At 50.8% G+C, this 19,420-nt stretch overlaps 1 protein-coding gene across 2 annotated transcripts; it reads right to left on the bottom strand.

The window, feature by feature from the left end:
• Positions 1 to 1,417: 1,417 nt before the first annotated feature.
• Positions 1,418 to 16,472, bottom strand: GEM (GTP binding protein overexpressed in skeletal muscle). 2 transcript variants are annotated; one of them, XM_055127792.1, is made up of 5 exons: positions 16,338 to 16,472; positions 14,540 to 14,879; positions 7,122 to 7,198; positions 5,546 to 5,750; positions 1,418 to 2,681 (listed from the first exon to the last, which is right to left on the bottom strand). In XM_055127792.1, exons 2-5 carry the CDS (start codon positions 14,868 to 14,870, stop codon positions 2,404 to 2,406), a joined length of 891 nt encoding a protein of 296 aa, XP_054983767.1. In that variant the 5' UTR covers positions 14,871 to 14,879; positions 16,338 to 16,472; the 3' UTR covers positions 1,418 to 2,403. The 2 variants fall into 2 exon arrangements, with proteins under 2 accessions (XP_054983767.1, XP_004602404.2); XM_004602347.3 differs by lacking the exon at positions 16,338 to 16,472 and adding an exon at positions 15,292 to 15,414.
• Between the last annotated feature and the right edge of the window lie 2,948 nt (positions 16,473 to 19,420).

Genomic DNA, 19,420 nt, shown 5'->3' with positions numbered 1-19,420 from the left:
AGCAGAGCAGAGACAACTTACAAAACTATGTGGCTTTTAAGTAATCAACCAAGGTCTCTGATTGTGTGTGTGTGTGTGTGTGTGTGTGTATGTATGTGTGTGTGTGATTACTAGCTCAGAAAAATAGGAAGGGGTAAAGTTTATCATTTACTGAGGTGTGAAGGTATACTCTCAATATCTTAGAGTATTGCAAAACAATAGTAAATCAATATAATTTGTTTATGCGTGAGAGATGGGGGGCTGGAGCGATAGCCATAGCACAGCGGGTAGGGTGTTTGCCTTGCATGAGGCTGACCCAGGTTTGATTCCTCTGCCCCTCTCGGAGAGCCTGGCAAGCTACCGAGAGTATCCCGCCAGCACGGCAGAGCCTGGCAAGCTACCCGTGGCAAATTCAAAATGCCAAAAACAGTAACAACAAGTCTCACAATGGAGATGTTACTGGTGCCCGCTCCAGCAAATCGATGAGCAACAGGATGACAGTGATGACAGTGGTGAGAGATGGGGAGGATGGCTGGAACGCTGCCGCTCCTGACTAAGAGAGGGGGGTGGGGGGGGTGGCTGGTATCTCCCAGCACTGCTGGAGCCCAGCTTGGCAGAAATGCACTCTCAGCCCCAAATAAAGGGAGGAGAGAAAGGGTCTACAGTAACAGGGTCAGGCAAGATGGAAGGGGGGAGCCCCAGCAAGTTCCATGCCAGCAAAAGTGCAACACAAGCCAGGGGACAGGCGTCCTATTGGTAAGATCAAACTGTATCCATGTCAGAGAGAACTGGGTTCAAGAACCGCCACACCAGACAGGAAGCTGAAAACTTCTCTTAACCTTTTACCATTTCCTCCAAAGATCTAGTCGAGTTTAAGACCATGAGCCTTCCGGGAACGAAGTTCTCTTGGGGATTTACCTGACAAAAGCAAGAGATAGGCTCTATCCCCGCATCCCTGATGGTCCCCAAGGTCTACCAAAAGTAACCCCTGAGTCCAGATCTAGGAATAACCCCTGAGCAACACCAGCTGTGGCCCCCAAACTAACAAAACAAAACAAAACAGAAGTAAGAGAGCTGCTGTAACTAACATTTTGTTGACTCCAAAGAGTTCTCAACTGTATGAGCCAAAAATAATCTTACATGACTGAATGAATGGGTCCAAAGAAGACACATCAGAAGCACTCTAAGACAGATCGCAACTGGGTTTCTGCTAATGTAAAGAGAAAATAAAATCATATATGTGTTGCTTGAGAATGATACAATGAAAGGTTTATCGAGACAAAATTCATTACCTTCTCTGGGGAAAAATGATATTTAAGAGTGCCCTTTTTCTGGAGGGATGGGTGTCTGATCATTGTGTGATTGCAACCCAAACATGAAAGCTTGTAACTATCTCACAGTGATTCAATACAATTTTTTTAAAAAATGCCCTTTTTCACAAAGATTTTATTGTAAGATATATAGGTAAAAACTTGCATATTCTGAAAAGATAGAAAATGGTAGTAAAATGGACTTTCTTAAGAAATATGTTCATAAATATGTTTTATCAAATGTTAAAATGGTTATTATTTTGCAAAATAATAAATAGAGCAGAGCAGTGGTACACAAGTGTGCAGATACTCGACGTATTCATGTTGAGTCTTATATAAAAATTCAAACATGTAATTGTACTTAAAAACTTGACATTTTGTACTCCAAGTTATCATACAGACTTAAAAAATATTTTTATGATGGCCCTATGACGTAAAAAATAATAAAGCAGACTAGGTGGCTTGGCAAAGTGGGATTGAACTGAAATAAATGTTTGGAACCTACGGGCGGTGCATGAATCAGTTCCCCCTTTAGCAAGTCTCTGGGTCCTCAACATCACTGAACAAAGCAGTTTGCTAAGCTTTAGTTTCCAGCAAGGTCCATCGTGGGTTTTTTTTTTTTTCACAGCTTTATGGAGCAACAGTCGTCATGATTATGATGAGCCCATTTCCTATCCTAGTTCCATGAGTCTAAGGGATAGGGGAAGACGTTCTCACTCCATGGAACGAAAGGTTCGGACAGCTTCCGATATCTGCTCATTGACCATCGGCCACAAATTCACAGGTCAGAACACTGGGCAAGGTTTGAAGGACGTCACGTTCTGGTCCTCGCCTGTTCACAGGAGGGAGGGAGGAAGCATCTCTGAACGCCTGACGCCACCTCGACTGAGTCTCGAGTTCAGGTCGCCAAGTCAGGCCTTTTCCTGTAGATAAATAACTTCCCCAAGATGCTCCACGCCCCGCGCGGGGCGCTGCCCGTGAGGCTGCCCTCCGGGCTCCCAGGGGCCACCGGGAGCCCGCATCCCACGGGATGGAAGGGTACAATCTAATATAGATCAGCGGCCCCCAGGCCGTCGTCGGCGTGTCCCTCCAGAGACGCGGGCTGAGCGCGCGCCTAGAGCACGGAGAGGTCGTGGCAGGACTTGGACTTGAGCTTGAAGGCCATGTTCTTGTTGTTCTTGGCCACGATCTTGCCCCAGAAGCGCCGGGCCTTCCTGGGGATGCTCTCGCGCCTCTTCTGGTAGGCCAGCCGCCGCTCGTTCTTCTCCTTGCTGTCCCTCCGCAGCCGCACCTGCCGCACGATGCCGTCGAACAGCTCCTTCACGTTGTGCTGCACGGCCGCTGACGTCTCGATGAACTTGCAGTCGAACACCACAGCGCACGCCCTGCCTTCTGGTAGGGGGAGAAGGAGGGGAGTGAGTCGGGGGACACACGAACGCCTCCCCTCACTCTTCTCAGGGGAGGGGACCTGGCGATGTTCCAGGCTTCCTCCCGGCCCTCAGCGCGGGAATGACTCCTGGTGATGTTCAGGGGGGAACCGTATGGGATGTCAGGGATCGAACCCGGGTGGGCTGCATGCAATGCAAGGGCCCTCCCTGCCTACTGTGCTATGGAGCTGGCCCCTCTCAAGGTCACTCTGAAGTATGTCGTGGATTCATTGGCTATACGGGATACTTGTCTTCCCCAGGCACAAACAGAAGCAAAGGCTCTTGGGAGGGAGCTGGAGTGACAGCACAGCGGAGAGGGCGGTTGCCTTACATGCAGCTGGCCTGGGTTCGATCCCCAGCATCCCATAGGGTCCACCTGAGCACCACCAGGAGTAACTGTAATTCCCGAATGCAGAGCCAGGAGTAGCCCCTGAGCATCACTGGGTGTGACTCAAAAGGCTCATGGGAAGATTCTCTTAGATCCTACCACCACAACCAACTGACTTTGTGGAGGTCAAACTTCATCAATATAGTCGTCTTAATTATAAGAGCAAAGGCCACAGACTTGAGGGTATTGGCTGTGTGCCAGGAACTGGGGTATATATAATGTTCAAAATAGAAGCATTTTTAATGTTCACAGCAAAGTTGAAAAATACAGTATCTCCCTTGAGAGAGAAGGAAACAGAGTAGGGTGTTTTAAAAAAGAGTAGACTTCTTTTAAAAGAAGTCAGAAGGAATTCAACAGGCCGAAGGTGTCAGTGTAGGAAGGGTAAAAGCACTCGCCTACAGCCCTGGTTCTGACTTGGGGCCCGCAGACCAGTACCCAGGACACGTGCCAGTCTGCAGTTATGAGCAGGTTCAAGTACACTGAAAGTGGTAAGACTGAATCAAAGCTGCATCTCTTTCAAATACACATGAATCTATTTTTGTATTCAGACTCCACCCAGCAGTGCTCAAGGAGCTTCTCCTGGCTCTGTGCTCCTGACAGTGCTGGGAAGCCTCAGAGTATTAGGGATCAAGCCCTGGTCTCCTGCACACAGAACCAGCCCTCAAGCTGCTGGGCCATCTTTGCAGTCCTCAAGCTCATCTTTTTAAATCTTTCTCTTGACTAGATTTCCTAAATTAAAAATAAGAATCCTACTATATATAGTAGGTTTCCTCTGTAGGAAAAAAAAATTAGGCCAGAGAGGTAGTACAGAGGAAAAGAAGAAACTTGGCCTTGCAAGAGGCTGACCCCAATTCTATGCCTGGTTCCCTGGTACTGCATGGCACACCAAGGACACAGCTCAGAGTACCAAAAGTAGAATTCCTGGATATGGCTATATCCACATATCACACACATATACGAGCAAATGAGTATTTATGTAAATAAATAGACGTGCTTTTTAATTGAAGTTTTCATAAATAGAATGGAATCATAGCAAAGGAGATAAACTATTCTAAACAATTTCTACTTCAAATGTTCTGTTGTATTCAATGACCATGAGTCCAGGGTTTGGCTTCAAATAAAAATGATTATTATAGAATGATCCTAAGACCTACTTTGCTTGGTAGGTGAGCTGTCTGGCTGGCTGACTGGTTGTGGGAGCACATGTGCTCAGAGTTTACGGCTCTGCACTCAGGGATCACTTCTGGATAAACTTGGGGACCATATGAGGACCTCGGGATCAAACCCAGATTGGCCACATGCAAGGCAAGAATTCTACTGTAACATTATAATATTACAATAGATTACTATATTAATATTACATTACAATATAATTATGTTTGTAATTACATCACAAATAATATTACAATGTTACAAGAATTCTACTGCAATATTGCTCTGTCCCCAGATCTACTTTGGAAAGCCACTTCCCAATAAAAGAGTAAGGTGATAAAAAAAAGTAATCATTATTACTATAGGCAATAATTTTATAAGAGTAAAACAATCCCAAACTAGCCATGGTCCTTCATGAAGTACTTGGGGGGTTTCTCTCCTGCACTGGGCCTGAGGCATAGTATTTCACGTTACCATTGTACCAAGGACCAGAACGACATTAGGCCAATAAAGTCACGAGGACTCGAGGGACTTGTGTGCCCACCCAGCGGAGAGGAATTATTTGAACTAAGCATGAAAGAATATGTGACACCATCAAACTGAAGCCTTGGCTGAAATTTATGAAGCAAAAGGGACATAAATCCTGAAGGACAGAGCTTCAAGAGTCCATAGGAACCGGATGGCCAGAGTTAAACTCTTACTCTGAACCAAACTCTCACAAGGGGGCCAGAGCAACCAGAGCAACAGCAGGGCGGGGAGAGTTGCTTACCTTGCACATTGCCAGTTGGGGGTTCGAATCCCCAGCATCCCATATAGTGCCCCACGCAATGCTAGGAACAATTTCTGCATGCAGAGCCAGGAGTAACCCCTGAGCATTTCTGGGTGCACCCTCCCCAGCGAAACAAAGCGAAGCAAAAAGAACAAAAATAAATAAATAAACAAATACAACTCTCCTAACGTCCCTCGGTTGGAGGAACAATTAGCATCCGCGCCTAAGGAAACTCCTGTCTTCCCTGGAGAAAATGAAGAACAAGGAGAAAGAAGGCTGGGGGGCTGCCAAGAAAGCTAGGGGTGGGGTGGAGGGGGGATGCTGCCAGCTCTAGGGCCTGCTCCAGATATCTGTTCTCAAGGGCCCATGAGGTGCTGGGGATCAAACCCTGTTTCCTGAGGGCAAAGCTTGCACTCAGCCCACTGATCTGTCTCTGGCAGGAGGAGGCAGCAAAGCCCAGGAGGAGTCTGAGCATGCGCATAAGAGGCCCCGTGCGGTGGGACCGGGCAGCGCCTCTCACCTGAGACAGACACCTCCCGGCGCCGCACCAGGTCGCTCTTGTTGCCCACCAGGATGATGGGGATGTCCTCCGTCTGCCGTGCCCTGCGGAGCTGGATCCGCAGCTCTGACGCCTTCTCGAAACTCGCCCGGTCCGTGATGGAGTAGACGATCAGGTAGGCGTCGCCCACCTGCATGCAGTGCTCTTGGAGCCACTCGTTCTCCCCCTGGAAACATGAGAAGGTTCATGAGTTCAGGCTGATCGGGCACACTAGGCGTCCGTCTGCACCGCGGCAACATGTGTCTCCAAAACTACCTTCACTGGCACGGACGTGGACAAACGCACGACCCGCTGAGACGGCTGGAATCCTGTGATTCCCGGGTGCTATACGATTGCATAGCTCTGCTACAGAAACAGAGAGCCTTTTCAGGGCTGGCCTGATATTGGTAGAGCGTTTGCCTTGCATGCGGCCGACACGGGTTCGATCCTCAGCATCCCATATGGTCCCCCAAGCACGGCCAGGAGTGATTCCTGAGTGCAGAGCCAGGAGTAACCCCTGAGCATCACCAGGTGTGACCCAAAAAGCAAAAAGAAAAGAAAAGAGCCTTTTCTGATTTCCTTTAAAAAAAAAAAGGCTGGAATCATGTGATTACCATATTCTATCCGATTTCATATCTCTGTCTACAAAAAAAAAAAAAAGAGCCGTTTCTGACTTCCTAAAAAACTCAAATTAGCCTTCCCCAAGTGGTGAAATTAAGAATTCTTTTGTTTCAACATGCAAAATGTCTAGCATAAAAACTCAGATGCCCCAAATTTTTGGAAAATAAATGAAGCCGAGTATTGAGTGTCCACTTCATATAACACGCTCTTATGCCATTTAAAATTATCATCCATACTTCTGGCTCTTTCCCTAAAACAAATGTACATTTTTGTATTTTTTTAAAATTAAAATTAAAGGCACTCTGACAGAGCTCACTTGTGAATGACCTACGCTTGAAAGCAGTTTCACACTTCAGAAGAAAAAACTGCCTTTCTAAAAAACTTCTTTTGAATGGACTGCGATTTGCAATACTGTTAATGATGGTTTCCCACTACAGAATTCCATTACCCAGAGTATCCCCCTCCATGCAAGATCCCAACACCCCTTCCTCCCGCCCTCCCCTGCCCAGACACACACACAGACTCAGCTGTGGGGGTCATTTCTCCTATTGCACCGCCTTTGGCCCTCTGTTGTGTATTTTGCTGTATATCTCCAAGTCATACATATCAGAGAGCTCATTCTGCAACGATGGTGCTCAGATGGAAATGCTTTTAACGAAGAATACAGACTGGAGCGATAGCACACCGGATAGGACGTTTGCCTTGCATGCGGCCGGCCTGGGTTCCACTCCTCCATCCCTCGCGGAGAGCCCAGCAAGCTACGGAGAGTTTCCCGCCCACACAGCAGAGCCTGGCAAGCTCCCCGTGGCATATTCAATATGCTAAAAACAGTAATAACAAGTCTCACAATGGAGATGTTACTCGTGCCCGCTCGAGCACCAGCTATGGGCCCACCTCATCGAGCACCTAGAAAAACAAGAGCTCAGGCCCCTCGTACCTTATTCTCCCACATGTCCAGGAGGATAATTGTCGCACTTTCGCCATCAACAATCAGTGTCCGCTCATACGTGTCTTCTAGAAGGAAAAGAACAATAGTGGTGTGAGTCAGAGACCACTCACTTAGGAAGGTCTTGCTGAAAAATTTTTTTATGCTAAAAAAACTGAAGATTAGAGAAGCAATTAATTTATAAAAATAAAAATTCATCAGTCCACAACGAGAAAGAACAATCTTTTCATCACCTTCAACAACGTTCTCCCCATAAGTACTAAGTAGAATGCCACTTTTTGCTTGTTTGTTTGTTTCATTTTGGGAAACGCAAACCCTGGGAGTACCCGGAATTCACTCCTGGCTCTGTGCTCCATGCAAGGCGAACGTCTGCCTGTGCTACTACTGCTCTGAGCCCTCAGAATGCCACTTCAAAATGTGGATCACTTTGCCACTTAAAATGCATTTATTTTCATCATTCTAGGACCTTTTACACAGGAAACCTATTGATGAGGATAAACGGACGTTACAGTTCTGATTTAGGCTCAGGGGAAGGGCCTTGAGAAAAAATTAAACCAACTGCCCAGTAAAGCACAAGCCTTTCCTGGGCAATTTTCAGTGGTGCGATTACTGAACAGCTAGGGGCAACTTCGGGACTTATGAGCTCAGAAAAATCTCCGGTGAGAAACAGAAAAAATTCTTGAGACTATCCCTGTTTGACTAAAGTTTTCTTCCTTAAACAACAACAACAACAACAACACACACACACACACACACACAGAGTTCTCTTGGAATAAACAAACCTGTTTTTCCATCCCGAGTACACAGAGGCACTCATAGCCTTACGCTACTCAGTCACGGAATCTCGCCTCCCAGCCTCTGATAGGGCTGAGTGTCAGTGAAGGTGACACTCAGAAGTGTTCTGGCCTGCGGTGAAGGCCGCAGCACCTCGGCCAGTACACTCTGGGGATGGCACTACCCAGGGACGGAGGACGTGGCGAGATGGGGTTGTCAGACTTTCCCTGTTTCTCAATGACGCTTCCTGCTTTCAACTTTATTATTTGAAAGAGATGATTTTCGTAATAACGATGATCGTGTCTTGTGCCGTTTTTTGCTCCTGGAGTCGCTTCCCCTAGAGATCTCCATAGCTGATTCCTTATCTCCTGAGAGGGGCACTCACTCCCCGTCATCCGTTTTAAATGGCAACCCCTCCCTCCTAAAATACTTCGCTTCATGTGTTATTTTACTTCATTGTTATGATTGTCATCTAAATGCAACGCAATAATCCTATTTATTTTATTCTTGCCTGTTCCTTATTGTCTCCTGGTAAAGCTGAAATTTCAATCCCTTCAGTTTCCTGCTGTCCCCTCCAGCACCCGGGCATGCTCAGTGAGTACTTCTCAAATGAAGGAATGATACTAATATCACTGAAGCTGTAAGCACAGCAAAACCTGAATGGGGGTTCCATCCCTTGCAAACAGTGTGCCTCGGGGTCATTTACTGAAGATCTTTGGGGCGTAGTTTTTTCACCTGCCAAATGATAAGAGCACCCCAGCCTTTGGGCTGTGTGGCAGTTGTCTTGGCCAGGCCTGGGCACAAAGCAGAAACCAAGAAGTGTCGGCTGTCTTCATCGCGTCTCCAGATGGGAAACGCAGGGGCTTCCTGTCCATGCCAGATTTCCAGGTTTGAAATGTACCCCACAGTACCCCCAGTACTACGGGGTAACTGGAGTGCTTCTCATTCTGCCACAGGGAGGGCAATGCCGCTGGCTTAGTGCTTCTTCACCTAGGAAGTAGCATCAAGTAAGGGACAGGAAGGACAATGTGTAAGCTTTTCCTTGGGGGATATCCCATTTTGTAATCAATGACAGACATTTCCTGGGGGATACCCCATTCTGTAATCAATGATAAGCATTTCCTTGGGGGGATACCCCATTTGGTAATCAATGACAGACATTTTCTGGGGGATACCCCATTCTGTAACCAGTGGTAAGTGTTTCCTTGGAGGAAATGCTTCTTCTGACCACAGTATACCTGAAAGGTAGCACGGCAGGCTGCACTTGTGGTCTACTGGAGAGTAAGAATCTTAGAACCGAGCAGGCACCTTTATACAGCCATGGGCATCATCACAGCCAGCCACACAGATGGAGGGAGGGCTGCCTGCCTCAGACTATTTCTCTTCTCTAAAACTCACGAAAACAATGATCTGCTCTCAGCCCTCACCTGCCACCCAAAAGCAGCTACAAGGGACTCACTTGAATCTCCAGGGGTTCAGACAGAAGACACATGATGTATTCCAAATGTGTGAGGTGAGGTGAGGAGAGGGGCTTTACTCCTATGGCATGGAAGACAGTCCCCTGATGGGGTGGGAAGGGTTACATTAGATGATGATGGTCACTCGCCATTTCCCCGGGACTGACATTCCTCACAGGACCCCCGCAGTGCCCGGAGCCCACTTTCCTGGCTTTAGCATTGGTGGAACCTGCAAAGGAATTCTTTCATACACCATCCCCAAAAGTTCAGAGGCTCCTGCATCCTTTCTCCAAATCATTTTCTACTGCTCTCAATTTGCAGAATGAAATGGATCCTGAGAATCCCTGGAAAAAACTCCTGCTTTATTTACTTATTAAAACTTCCTTCCTTCAGCGCTGGAGCAATAGGACAGCGGGCAGGGCATTTGCCTTGCATGCGGCTGACCCGGATTCTATTCCCAGCATCCCATATGGTCCCCTGAGCACCACCAGGGGTAATTCCTGAGTGCAGAGCCAGGAGTAATCCCTGTGCATTGCTGGGTGTAACCCAAAAAGCAAATAAATAAATAAAAACTTAAAAAAAAATACTTCCTTCCTTCTTGGGGCTGGAGCGATAGCACAGCAGGTAGGGCATTTGCCTTGCACGTGGCTGACCTGGGTTTGATTGCCAGCATCCCATATGGTCCCTGGAGCACCACCAGGAGTAATTTCTGAGTGTATGAGCCAGGAGTAACCCCTGTGCATCGCTGGGTGTGAACCCCCCAAAATACCAAAACAAAACTTCCTCCCTTCTAGAGGCTTCTGCCTCCTCTACATCTGGGCCTGTGCCCTGGCCGCAGGCAGTATGGGTGGAAAGGACCACAGGCAACGAAAGGGCCAGTTTTGGAAGCTAAACCCAGGGAAGGGAAACAGAAGATCAGTACCAGCTCAAAATAACCATGTGCCAAGCACTGCCCTTCATGCTTAATGTGCTATCTGCTTTAATTCTCTAATGTCCTCCAAAGTATGTTTTATTTTACTCATCAGGAAGCTCAGGATGCTCAGGAATTTTGATCAAGAGCACCCAGCTGAGCTGGTGTCAGAGCTGGGATGGAAACCGCAGCCCGGCGGCAATGCAGTTGTGTCACCCTTGCTCCTGAGGACAGCACCCCCTTCTTACCCATCTCAGGCCTCCCATCCCAGCTGTCCTTAGGGTCCAGCTCCGAGATCAACCTCTTCCATGAATCTTTCCTGATCTTTCACAGTAGCATGTTCAACCCACTTCTCATATTCTATTTTGATTTCCGGTTGGCCTATGTATGATCTCCGCTGAACACCGCTGGTGCCTGTGACCTTCTGCACACTCCCTTCGTGCCTCACAAAATCCATGATGTGGGGGGCTGGAGCGATAGCACAGTGGGTAGGGCGTTTGCCTTGCACACGGTCGACCCGGGTTCGATTCCCAGCATCCCATATGGTCCCCTGAGCACCACCAGGAGTGATTCCTGAGTGCATGAGCCAGGAATAACCCCTGTGCATCGCCGGGTGTGACCCAAAAAGCAAACAAAAAAAAAAATCCATGATGTGGTTCGATCATATACTATGATCAAACGATTTCAGTGACAGTTCAGGAATGGAGGATCAAATGCCACTGGCCGCGTACAAAGAGTCATGATTATTGTGCTATCACTGTGTCACCACCCCTCTGTCTCGGGACAAATGAAAGAATATTGTGTAAGTATTTCTTTCCTATGGTCAAGCCTGGAAAAAAAACAATGGAAGAGCACATCTTAGAAAACCCTTCCTCTGAAAAACATAAAGCCAACACACGATTTCCGAAGTTAGCTATAGAACAGGGATGCGAACCTAGATGGCGGAATTAAGTTATTCAGATACATGCAGTGGATCCTCCAGAAGCTTCTTGTTAAAACTCTGTGATCTCCTTCTGCCTCCAACCCCATTACACAAAGAGGTTTCCCAAATATAGAAGCCTGCCCTCCCAAATTCCAAGCAGGATTTGTTCTCACCACTCTATATCTACCCTGTAGGTAGATTATCACTCCACTCAAACGAACATACCGGGGGGTCCTCCCCTGACAGTGACTGGGGACCTCTGGGCTACTCCCAATATTCGGCAGGATGGCTGTGACAGCAGCTCAGCCCAGTCACACAACAGTGTCGCGATCAGGACTATACCCCATGGTCGAGGTGATCACCTGCATTTTGGGGAAGGGAAGAGAGTTACCCACAATGCTTAGGGGTGACTCGCAGCGTTGTGCCCGGGCAACGTACCAAGTATTTTCCATTTGTAATTTGCTGAGGTTTATTTAAAACTCAGCAATTTTCATATAGATGCCCTTCTTTTATAGTTGAAGATTTCGTAAGCCTTTATGAAATTAAATTACTTTCCCAGGTAAAAAAGCTGGTTGTTTGCACATTCAGGATTCACACCCAAATGTGCTTAAGCCAAACCCATACCCTGCAGTTCCTATTTTTTTAGTCCAAATGTTAATACTTAACCTTGGACTATTACCAAACTCTGGGGTATACGGTGATGTCCATGTGCCCTTGAGGTGGCTAAAACTCAGTGCACGGTAAAATTAATGAATAATTTAAGAAGGAATGCTAAAAGGCTTGAGATGAGTGAGAAAGAGAATGCAAAGGGTTGGAGCACATGCTTTGATTTAGGAGGTCCACGTAAAATTCCCAGCATTACATGGTCCCCTGAGCACCGAGCCAGGAGTCACTCCTAGCACCAGAGGGCATGGCTCAAAACCAAACAAACAAAAAGAACTTTGGGGGTAGACATAAGAAAAACTCAGTGGAGAGGTTTTGTTTTCTGTTGTGTTTTTAAAGGGAAGGACTGAAAAAAAAATTAATGGATAATAGACTTTAAAAAATACGTTGATGGGGGCCACAGAGATGGTACAGTGGGCAGAGCACTAGCCTTGTACATTGCATACAGCCAATCTTGGTTCCAACCCTGGATCCCCATAGGGTCCTCTGAACCCTACCAGGAGTGATCCCTGAGTACAGAGCCAAAAGTAAGCGCTGAGCACTGCTGGGTGTGGCCCACCAAGCCCCCAAAAGGGTGATAGGTAGATAGAAAGTTCAAGGGGGAGAGCCCAAATGGTTTGCACACAGGAGGGTGGGCTCAATCCTCTGCACTGCAGGTTCCCCATTAATGGGAGGGTGATTTTTAAAAATTGTGAAATTAAAAATAAAATCTAGGGGCCGGAGCGATAGCACAGCGGGTAGGGCATTTGCCTTGCACGCGGCTGACCTGGGTTCGATCCCCGGCATCCCATATGGTCCCCCAAGCACTGCCAGGAGAATTCCTGAGTGCAAAGCCAGGAGTAACCCCTGAGCATCACTGGGTGTGACCCAAAAAGCAAAAAAATAAAATAAAATAAAATAAAAATAAAAATAAAATCTAGAGTTCTGTTCCCAGGTGCCTCACTAGTGATGGCAGAAACCACTCAGTGTAACAATAAAATCACAGCAATTTATTACCAAATGGCAACAAATAAAGAGGCACTGAGGGGCCAGAGAGACAGTGCAGCGGGCTGAGTGAGCTCATGTTGCAAGCAGCCAAGTTGGTTCAACCCTCAGCATCCCATATGGTCCCCTGCCAGCACTAAGCCCTGAGCACCATCAGGTCTGGCCCCCAAACAGAAATGAAATTAAATTAAAAAATAAAAAAGCACTGTAAAAAGTGCCTCTTGCATCATAAATACCCATTCCAAATGCTGGTTCCTCCCTCTCTTCTCCCAGTCGCTACAAAGAGTCGATGACACCACACTGGCCTCATTTCTCCCTTCAGAAGAAGAGAAACTGATGATACATCCATGAGTCATCATTTATAGCTCAGTGCCGGAAGTGGCCCCCGAAGCAGAGAACTCCCTGACATTGGAGGGGCACCAGGAGTAAGCCTTATCTCAAAGAGGCAGAGGCAGACAAGCGGGTGGAGAATCCAGAAGCCCAGGTGTGGGGGCAGCATTGAGTCACCACAGCCACCTTCCTGCTGGAGCCCAGTGACTCAGGGATGAGTCGGACCAGCCCCGGCCACTTAGGTAAGCAGCCACGCAGTGAGCCCGGGCAGAAGCCAGGGCCGAGAGGTGCTAAGTGACTACCATTAACTCTCAGCATCCCCATGTCACTTCCTAGAAGAGAGTGGCACGGTTCACATTTGCTTAGGAACAGATGCCCTTTTTCAGACTGTATCTCCATTCTCCAAGAAGTGTTGGAAGTAGGCAAGACTTAAATCAATCTATGAAAACTTTAAATAAAACAGCAGGGAGGGCATTTGCCTTGCATGCAGCCAACCTGGGTTCTATCCCCGGCATCCCATATGGTCCCCTGAGCACCACCAGGAGTAATTCCTGAGTGCAGGGCCAGGAGTAGCCCCTGAGCATTGCCGGGTGTGAACCCAAAAAACGCAAAAAAAAAAAAAAACACTTTAAATAAGACTGTGTGTTTTGGGGGAAAAACTGTCATGAAAACCTTAAGATCATACAAGTACATTTATTATCACTATTATACTTCAAACTTAAATATATATATATATAGTATACTATTTGAGATACAGATTTTGAACTAATTTTATACCCTCAAGGGACTCTCGGATCAGTGGAAACAAAAATTAACACACTGATTCCAGCCTGTACCCTCTCGGCTCACACTTGGCCGGGCCTCATTAACACCAACTGCAGTGCCAACATCGGCGTGTTTACTCGTCCCAGTCATTTTCCGAAGGACTCTGGTTTTCAGAACAACCACGAGGGCAGGGATGTCGCAAGGAGCGCCTGCAAGGGCAGCCTAACGCTGACCTGGGGTGTGGGTGGCTTTATTTAGTTTTCACTTTTACGGTTTGGGGGGTGACTCTCCGGCGATGCTCGGGGTTGCGGGCTCTGCGCCCCGATCCCTCCTGGCAGGGCTGGAACCTGGGCTGGCGGTGTGCCGGGCACTGCTGTGCCCTAGCTCCAGCCCTGACAGAAGGGGGCTTTTGAGACCCACCTCCCCGAGGTCCTCGAGAGCTGGCACTGCGGGAAGCCCCTTAGTGGCTCAGGTTCCCGCCCTGAGCATGGTCCGTCTCTCCTGCAGAGACTCCGCCCCCGAGGCTGGCGCCCAGAACACTCTGCGGGTCCCCACCCGCCGCACCCCTGCCCCCCACCCCCGCCCTGGGCCGGCCCCCACTCACCTCCCAGCACCTCGCAGTCGCTGTCCATGCTGTCGTGCACGCCCGCGAAGATGTTGGCCAGCGTGGACTTGCCCACGCCCTGCTCGCCTATGAGCACCACCCGGTAGTAGGCGCTCCCCGACTCGGATGAGATGACCGAGTCCGTGGAGTCAGAGGACCAGCTCCGGCGGCAGTGCTCGTCGGGGGCGGCCGGGGGACGGCTGCGCCGGCTCGGGGGGTGCGGCTCCTTCTGGAGCACCAGGTGCCGGGGGTCAGCGGGGATGCTCCAGCGCTGCTGCTGGGGCTGCAGGCCCACGGGGCCCTGGCGCAGGGGCACGTTGTTCAGCGTCATCGCCGGGTCCTGGAGAGAGAGAAGCGGCCCGGGCGGGGGTCAGCCAGAGCGAGCCCGGGAATGCTTGCTCAGAGGGGGTGACACCCAAGCCGCCCGAGCAGAGAGGCAGGGCAGCCGGGAGCCGGGAGTCACCTTGCACCCGCTGACCCTAACTCAAGCCCGAGAACTGCCCTCCAGCCTCACCAGGAGGAAGGGCAGAGCACTGCGCCAGGAGTAAGACCCCGGGGTACCTCAAGAGAGGTCCAAACCCCCTCAGCCAGAAAAAAAGAACAGCAGTGAGACAGCCCCCAAGTTGCTTTTATATGGGAACGTGCACACACACACACACACACACACACACACACACACACACACACACACACACACACTGTAGCAACTGCCCCAGCAGCCTGCCATCTGCAGAGGACGCTGAAGGAGGTACCTGCATCATCCCCCACTGTCCACAGGCTCCCTCCATCCTCAGGACAAAGGCCCTGGGATGCCTCCCCTGGCACGGGGGCTGCCAGAGGAACCCACAGCCCCCCAGAGACGGTTTCAAAAGCAACAAGTCCGCGGAGCCGGGGGCCCAGCTGGCCTCCGAGCGGGTCTTATCTAAACTTGGCTCGGGACCGCACCGGCAGCCCGCGGCGCTGGGGCCTCACGTGGCAATGACATCACTCCCCCGCGGCGCTGGACTGGCACTTAGTGGGACTTCCATGTTTAGTCAAGTTGCCTTGGGGCGCTCCGACCGCCCGGGAACGCTATTATTTGGGGTGGTGGGGTGGGTGGGTGGGTGGAGAATTTCCGTTTGAGGCTGACACCCCCGCGGGGTCCCCTTTTGCCCAAGGAGAAGATAATACCACGTGGACAATTCCCCAGCCCCGCGCCTCCTCCTTTTGGCAGGGAAGTGAGTGGGTCCCCGCCGGACCCCTTCCACCTGGGCCAAGAGAACGTGCCACCTGGACCGGCCCACGTCCACTCGGAGATGCGGGTTCCACTCGAGCCAGATGTCTCCCGAAGCCAACAGAAGGCGACACACAGGTCACCCCCAACGGGGTGCTGCGCGACTCAGGCACACCTGCCCCTGCACCCCCGGGGACGTCTGTCCTGCCGGGCCACCGGGACCAAGTGGACGCGGGTCACTGCACTCAGCAAGTGCCGCCCTGGGGGCCGGGAGCGCACGTTCAGCGCCGCCTGCACCCACACTGCACACCCGGCATCCCCGGGATGCTCTCCGGGTACCCGGGGGCCAGCGGCCAGGACTGGCAGCGGAAGCCCTCTGGGCACCGGGCCGGGGCCCCGGGCTGCTGAGAAAGGCCCCCCGGACCCCTGGACACCCATCCCTGACCCCCGAGCTCCGGGGCGCAGAGCGGCGCGTGCCGGCCGGGGCTCCGCGCGCCTCTTGGAAAGTTGCGCGCGCCGGGAACGCCCACCCCGGCCCCCGACGCTCCCCGAGTCGGGGCGACCCTGCCCGCGCGCCCCGCTCACCTGGCCGGGGTGTCGGGTGGGTGTCGGGTGGGTGTCGGATGGGTGTCCGGCCGCCGTCGGTGCCGCTGCGCCCTGCCCCGCGCGCCCGCCGCCGCCCGTTTATAGCGTCCCGCGGGCCGCGCCAGGGCTTTTCCGTGACGTCAGCGCCCCGCGGGGAGGGCGCGGGATCCGTTACTTGAGTCACGTGCCCCGCGCCCCTCTGCAACGCGAGCCGCCGTGCACGCCCCCCCAGCTCTGGCAAGTGGCTTCCTTTATTTTATTTTATTTTTTTCACCAGGTGCATGGGGGTGGGGGGGAGGGAGATGGAAAGAATGCGCCCCCCTAGGGGGATGAGGGGGGCAGCTTGGTCTCACTTTTCCGGCAGAGCCCTTGTGAGCTGTCGGGATAAAGGACCGGAGAAAGGGGCAGCTGGAGGGACTCGGAACTCAACTCTCCAAAACAGTGCTCCTGGGCTGACGAGGGCCGTAGGACAGAGGGCCGGGGCGCGGCTGGAGCCTCGGCATAAGGGGGCGCTTAGGACCGAGAAGGAACCCCCGTGACCAGGATAGCTGGGAATGAGCACTCTGGACAGAACCGAGCGCTGAAGGGAGGTAAAGGGACTTACATGGTGACCTTTCAGTACCTACTGCAAAGCAGAAAGGAGTGAGGGACGGGGGGTGGGGGGGGACAGAGACTAAATCAGAGACAGAGATATAGAGACAGAGAGATAGAGAGAGACAGAGGGACAGAGAGAGACAGAGACAGAGACACACAGAGAGACAGAGACTGAGAGACACAGAGAGACAGAGAGAAAGAGAGGAGGGGGAGTGTCTGCCTGGGAAAGTGGGCAGGAGGAAAACTGGGGACCTGGTGGTGGGAAATTCACACTGGTGAGAGGCTGAGTGCTGGAACATGGTCAACATGACCCCAGCCATGAACAACTTGGCAACTGGCATCTCGCGGTGTGTGGGGAAGGGAGAGAGGGAGGGACGGGGAAATCCATCCAGGGCTGAGCTGGGCTCTGAGCCCGGGGGCTCTAGGACTGGGCAGTAGCCACCGGGAGTGGGCAGGGCTGGGGCCAGTCCTGTCCCTACAAGGAAAACCAGGTCCACCAGCCACCTGTGTCACCCCTCTCTGCAAGTGGCAGAAGAGCTGGGCTCGTGGCGCCCCTTCTCTGGCAGGACCGCAGAGACGGGACCAGAGAGATGCAAGAATAAGACATAAACTGGTCTGGCGAGAGCCCCTGCAAGACACAGCCAGCTTCAGTCCCCCATCACGGGCTTGGGGATGGACTGAGCCCGTCCCGGCCACCATGGGCAGCTGTGCTGGCTCTGCTCGCAACATCACCTGTGCCCAGACACTCCAGCGACCCCATAGGTCGCTCGAGCCTCTCTCAGTCTCTAGAATTGGCTCCATATCGGCTCACCCACCCCCCAAAATGAACTCATCTGCAAGAGAGCAGAAGCGCCCCCCGGAGCAGCCCAGAGACACGAACACACGCGCCAAGATGGTGCTAAGCAGGTCTCTCTCGGGAAGCCTCGGCTGTGCGGGTCTGGCCGTGCGTTCTCCTTCGGCAAACTCAGCATCCCCCCTCCGTCCACCAGGTAGATGCTGATACCTAATCTGAGAGCTTTACGGTCACACAGCTCAGCTGGGAGAAGTGGTTCAGATTCAAACCCTGGCTTGCCTGGCTCCCTACTGCAGGTGTCCGTGACCTCTTTCTGGGGACACAGGCATTTCCCAGATACCGTTGGAGATCATACTGGCCTTCCCAACACATCCATCTGCTTTTCCAGCCAGCTTCATCTCTGGCTTGGCCGGTAGCTCCGAGAAGCAGCCAAAGGCACAGACTCTATTTGCGTGTTTGGAGCCGGCTGCTGTTAGCATCCATCCTCCGTGATCCTTTGAAGGTCACTCAGCTGACCAGCTGCCGAGACCTCCCAGACCACACAGCAAAGAAGACTCAGAGCTTGTGGTCCCGAGTGCCCTGACCCTCACCTACTGGGTTTGTACATGGAGATGCTAAGAAACACGTGGGTGACCCAGGTGTAATCTCCTGCAGCCCGCATGATCCCTGGAGCACTGCCTGGAGTGATCCCAGAGTGCAGAGCCAGAAGCAACCCCCGAGCAGCACGGGCCTGTGTCCGAAACAAACAACAAACAAACAGACAGAAAATCAAAGGAAGGACAATCAGAGAGGAAATGGCGGGGCTGGACTGGAACCAGCATGCCATCCTTTCTTAGAAGGTGCCCTTCACCTCACACCAAGTTCTCATGGCTAAAGATATGGAGAAGGCATGACCCAGGAAACACACACATATGACCTATCTGCATTTTAGAATTAGTCCTGTTTTTCTGTGAGTCTCCAAGTCTGTCAAGTGGGCCCAATGAAAGTACTGTGAGGGAGCAAGCTAGACAGCGGGGGGAGGGGACGTTTTGTAGGTGCAGGGACTTGACTCTGAGTCCCAATATCATATGATACCTCTAGTCCCAGCATCAGTGGGCCCAAGCAGAAAAGTGTCCGCAGACACCAGTGCTGAAAAAACCAGTCCTGTTGACCAAGTACTGTTGGGAGTTGCCCCAGATCCCCCGAGCACTGTTTATGAGGGCCCCCCAATATTATGTGATTAAGGGAAGTTGACACCGGTGAGGGGACTGGTGTTTAAATGTCATAGGTCTAAAACTCACCTATCAATAACTTTATAAATCAGTGCTCTTTAAATAAAAAATATTTTTAATTGTGTGGTAAAAGCTAGGAGTAAACTAGGGCTTATATGATACAGCCTTTCGATTCTTTTTGCCCACCAATAAGAACCTAATTCTGCAGAATAGTAAAAGCCAATTCAACGCCTCAGTAATATCTACTATAAACTTTGGTATATGTGAGGCACACCAAAGAAAGTCATAAGCTCTCAAGACTAGGAGTGGGGGCACGGACCTCCAGTCTCCCAGCTGGTGATTGGATAAGATAAGCTGCTCCTAAAATTTTCAGTATCACAGAAAGGCAGCAAGGAAAACAACTGTTAGGAAAGGTTTCAGTCAAACAGTAAAGTAGGAGTGAATAACTGGATGAAAGTCATAGTTAAGCCTTTTTGCACATTTGT

Source organism: Sorex araneus, chromosome 2 (genome assembly GCF_027595985.1).
Source record: "Sorex araneus isolate mSorAra2 chromosome 2, mSorAra2.pri, whole genome shotgun sequence".
NCBI classification, from domain to species: Eukaryota; Metazoa; Chordata; class Mammalia; order Eulipotyphla; family Soricidae; genus Sorex; species Sorex araneus.
Note: the sequence above shows the minus strand (reverse complement) of the source record. Positions and strands in the feature narration are given on the sequence as shown.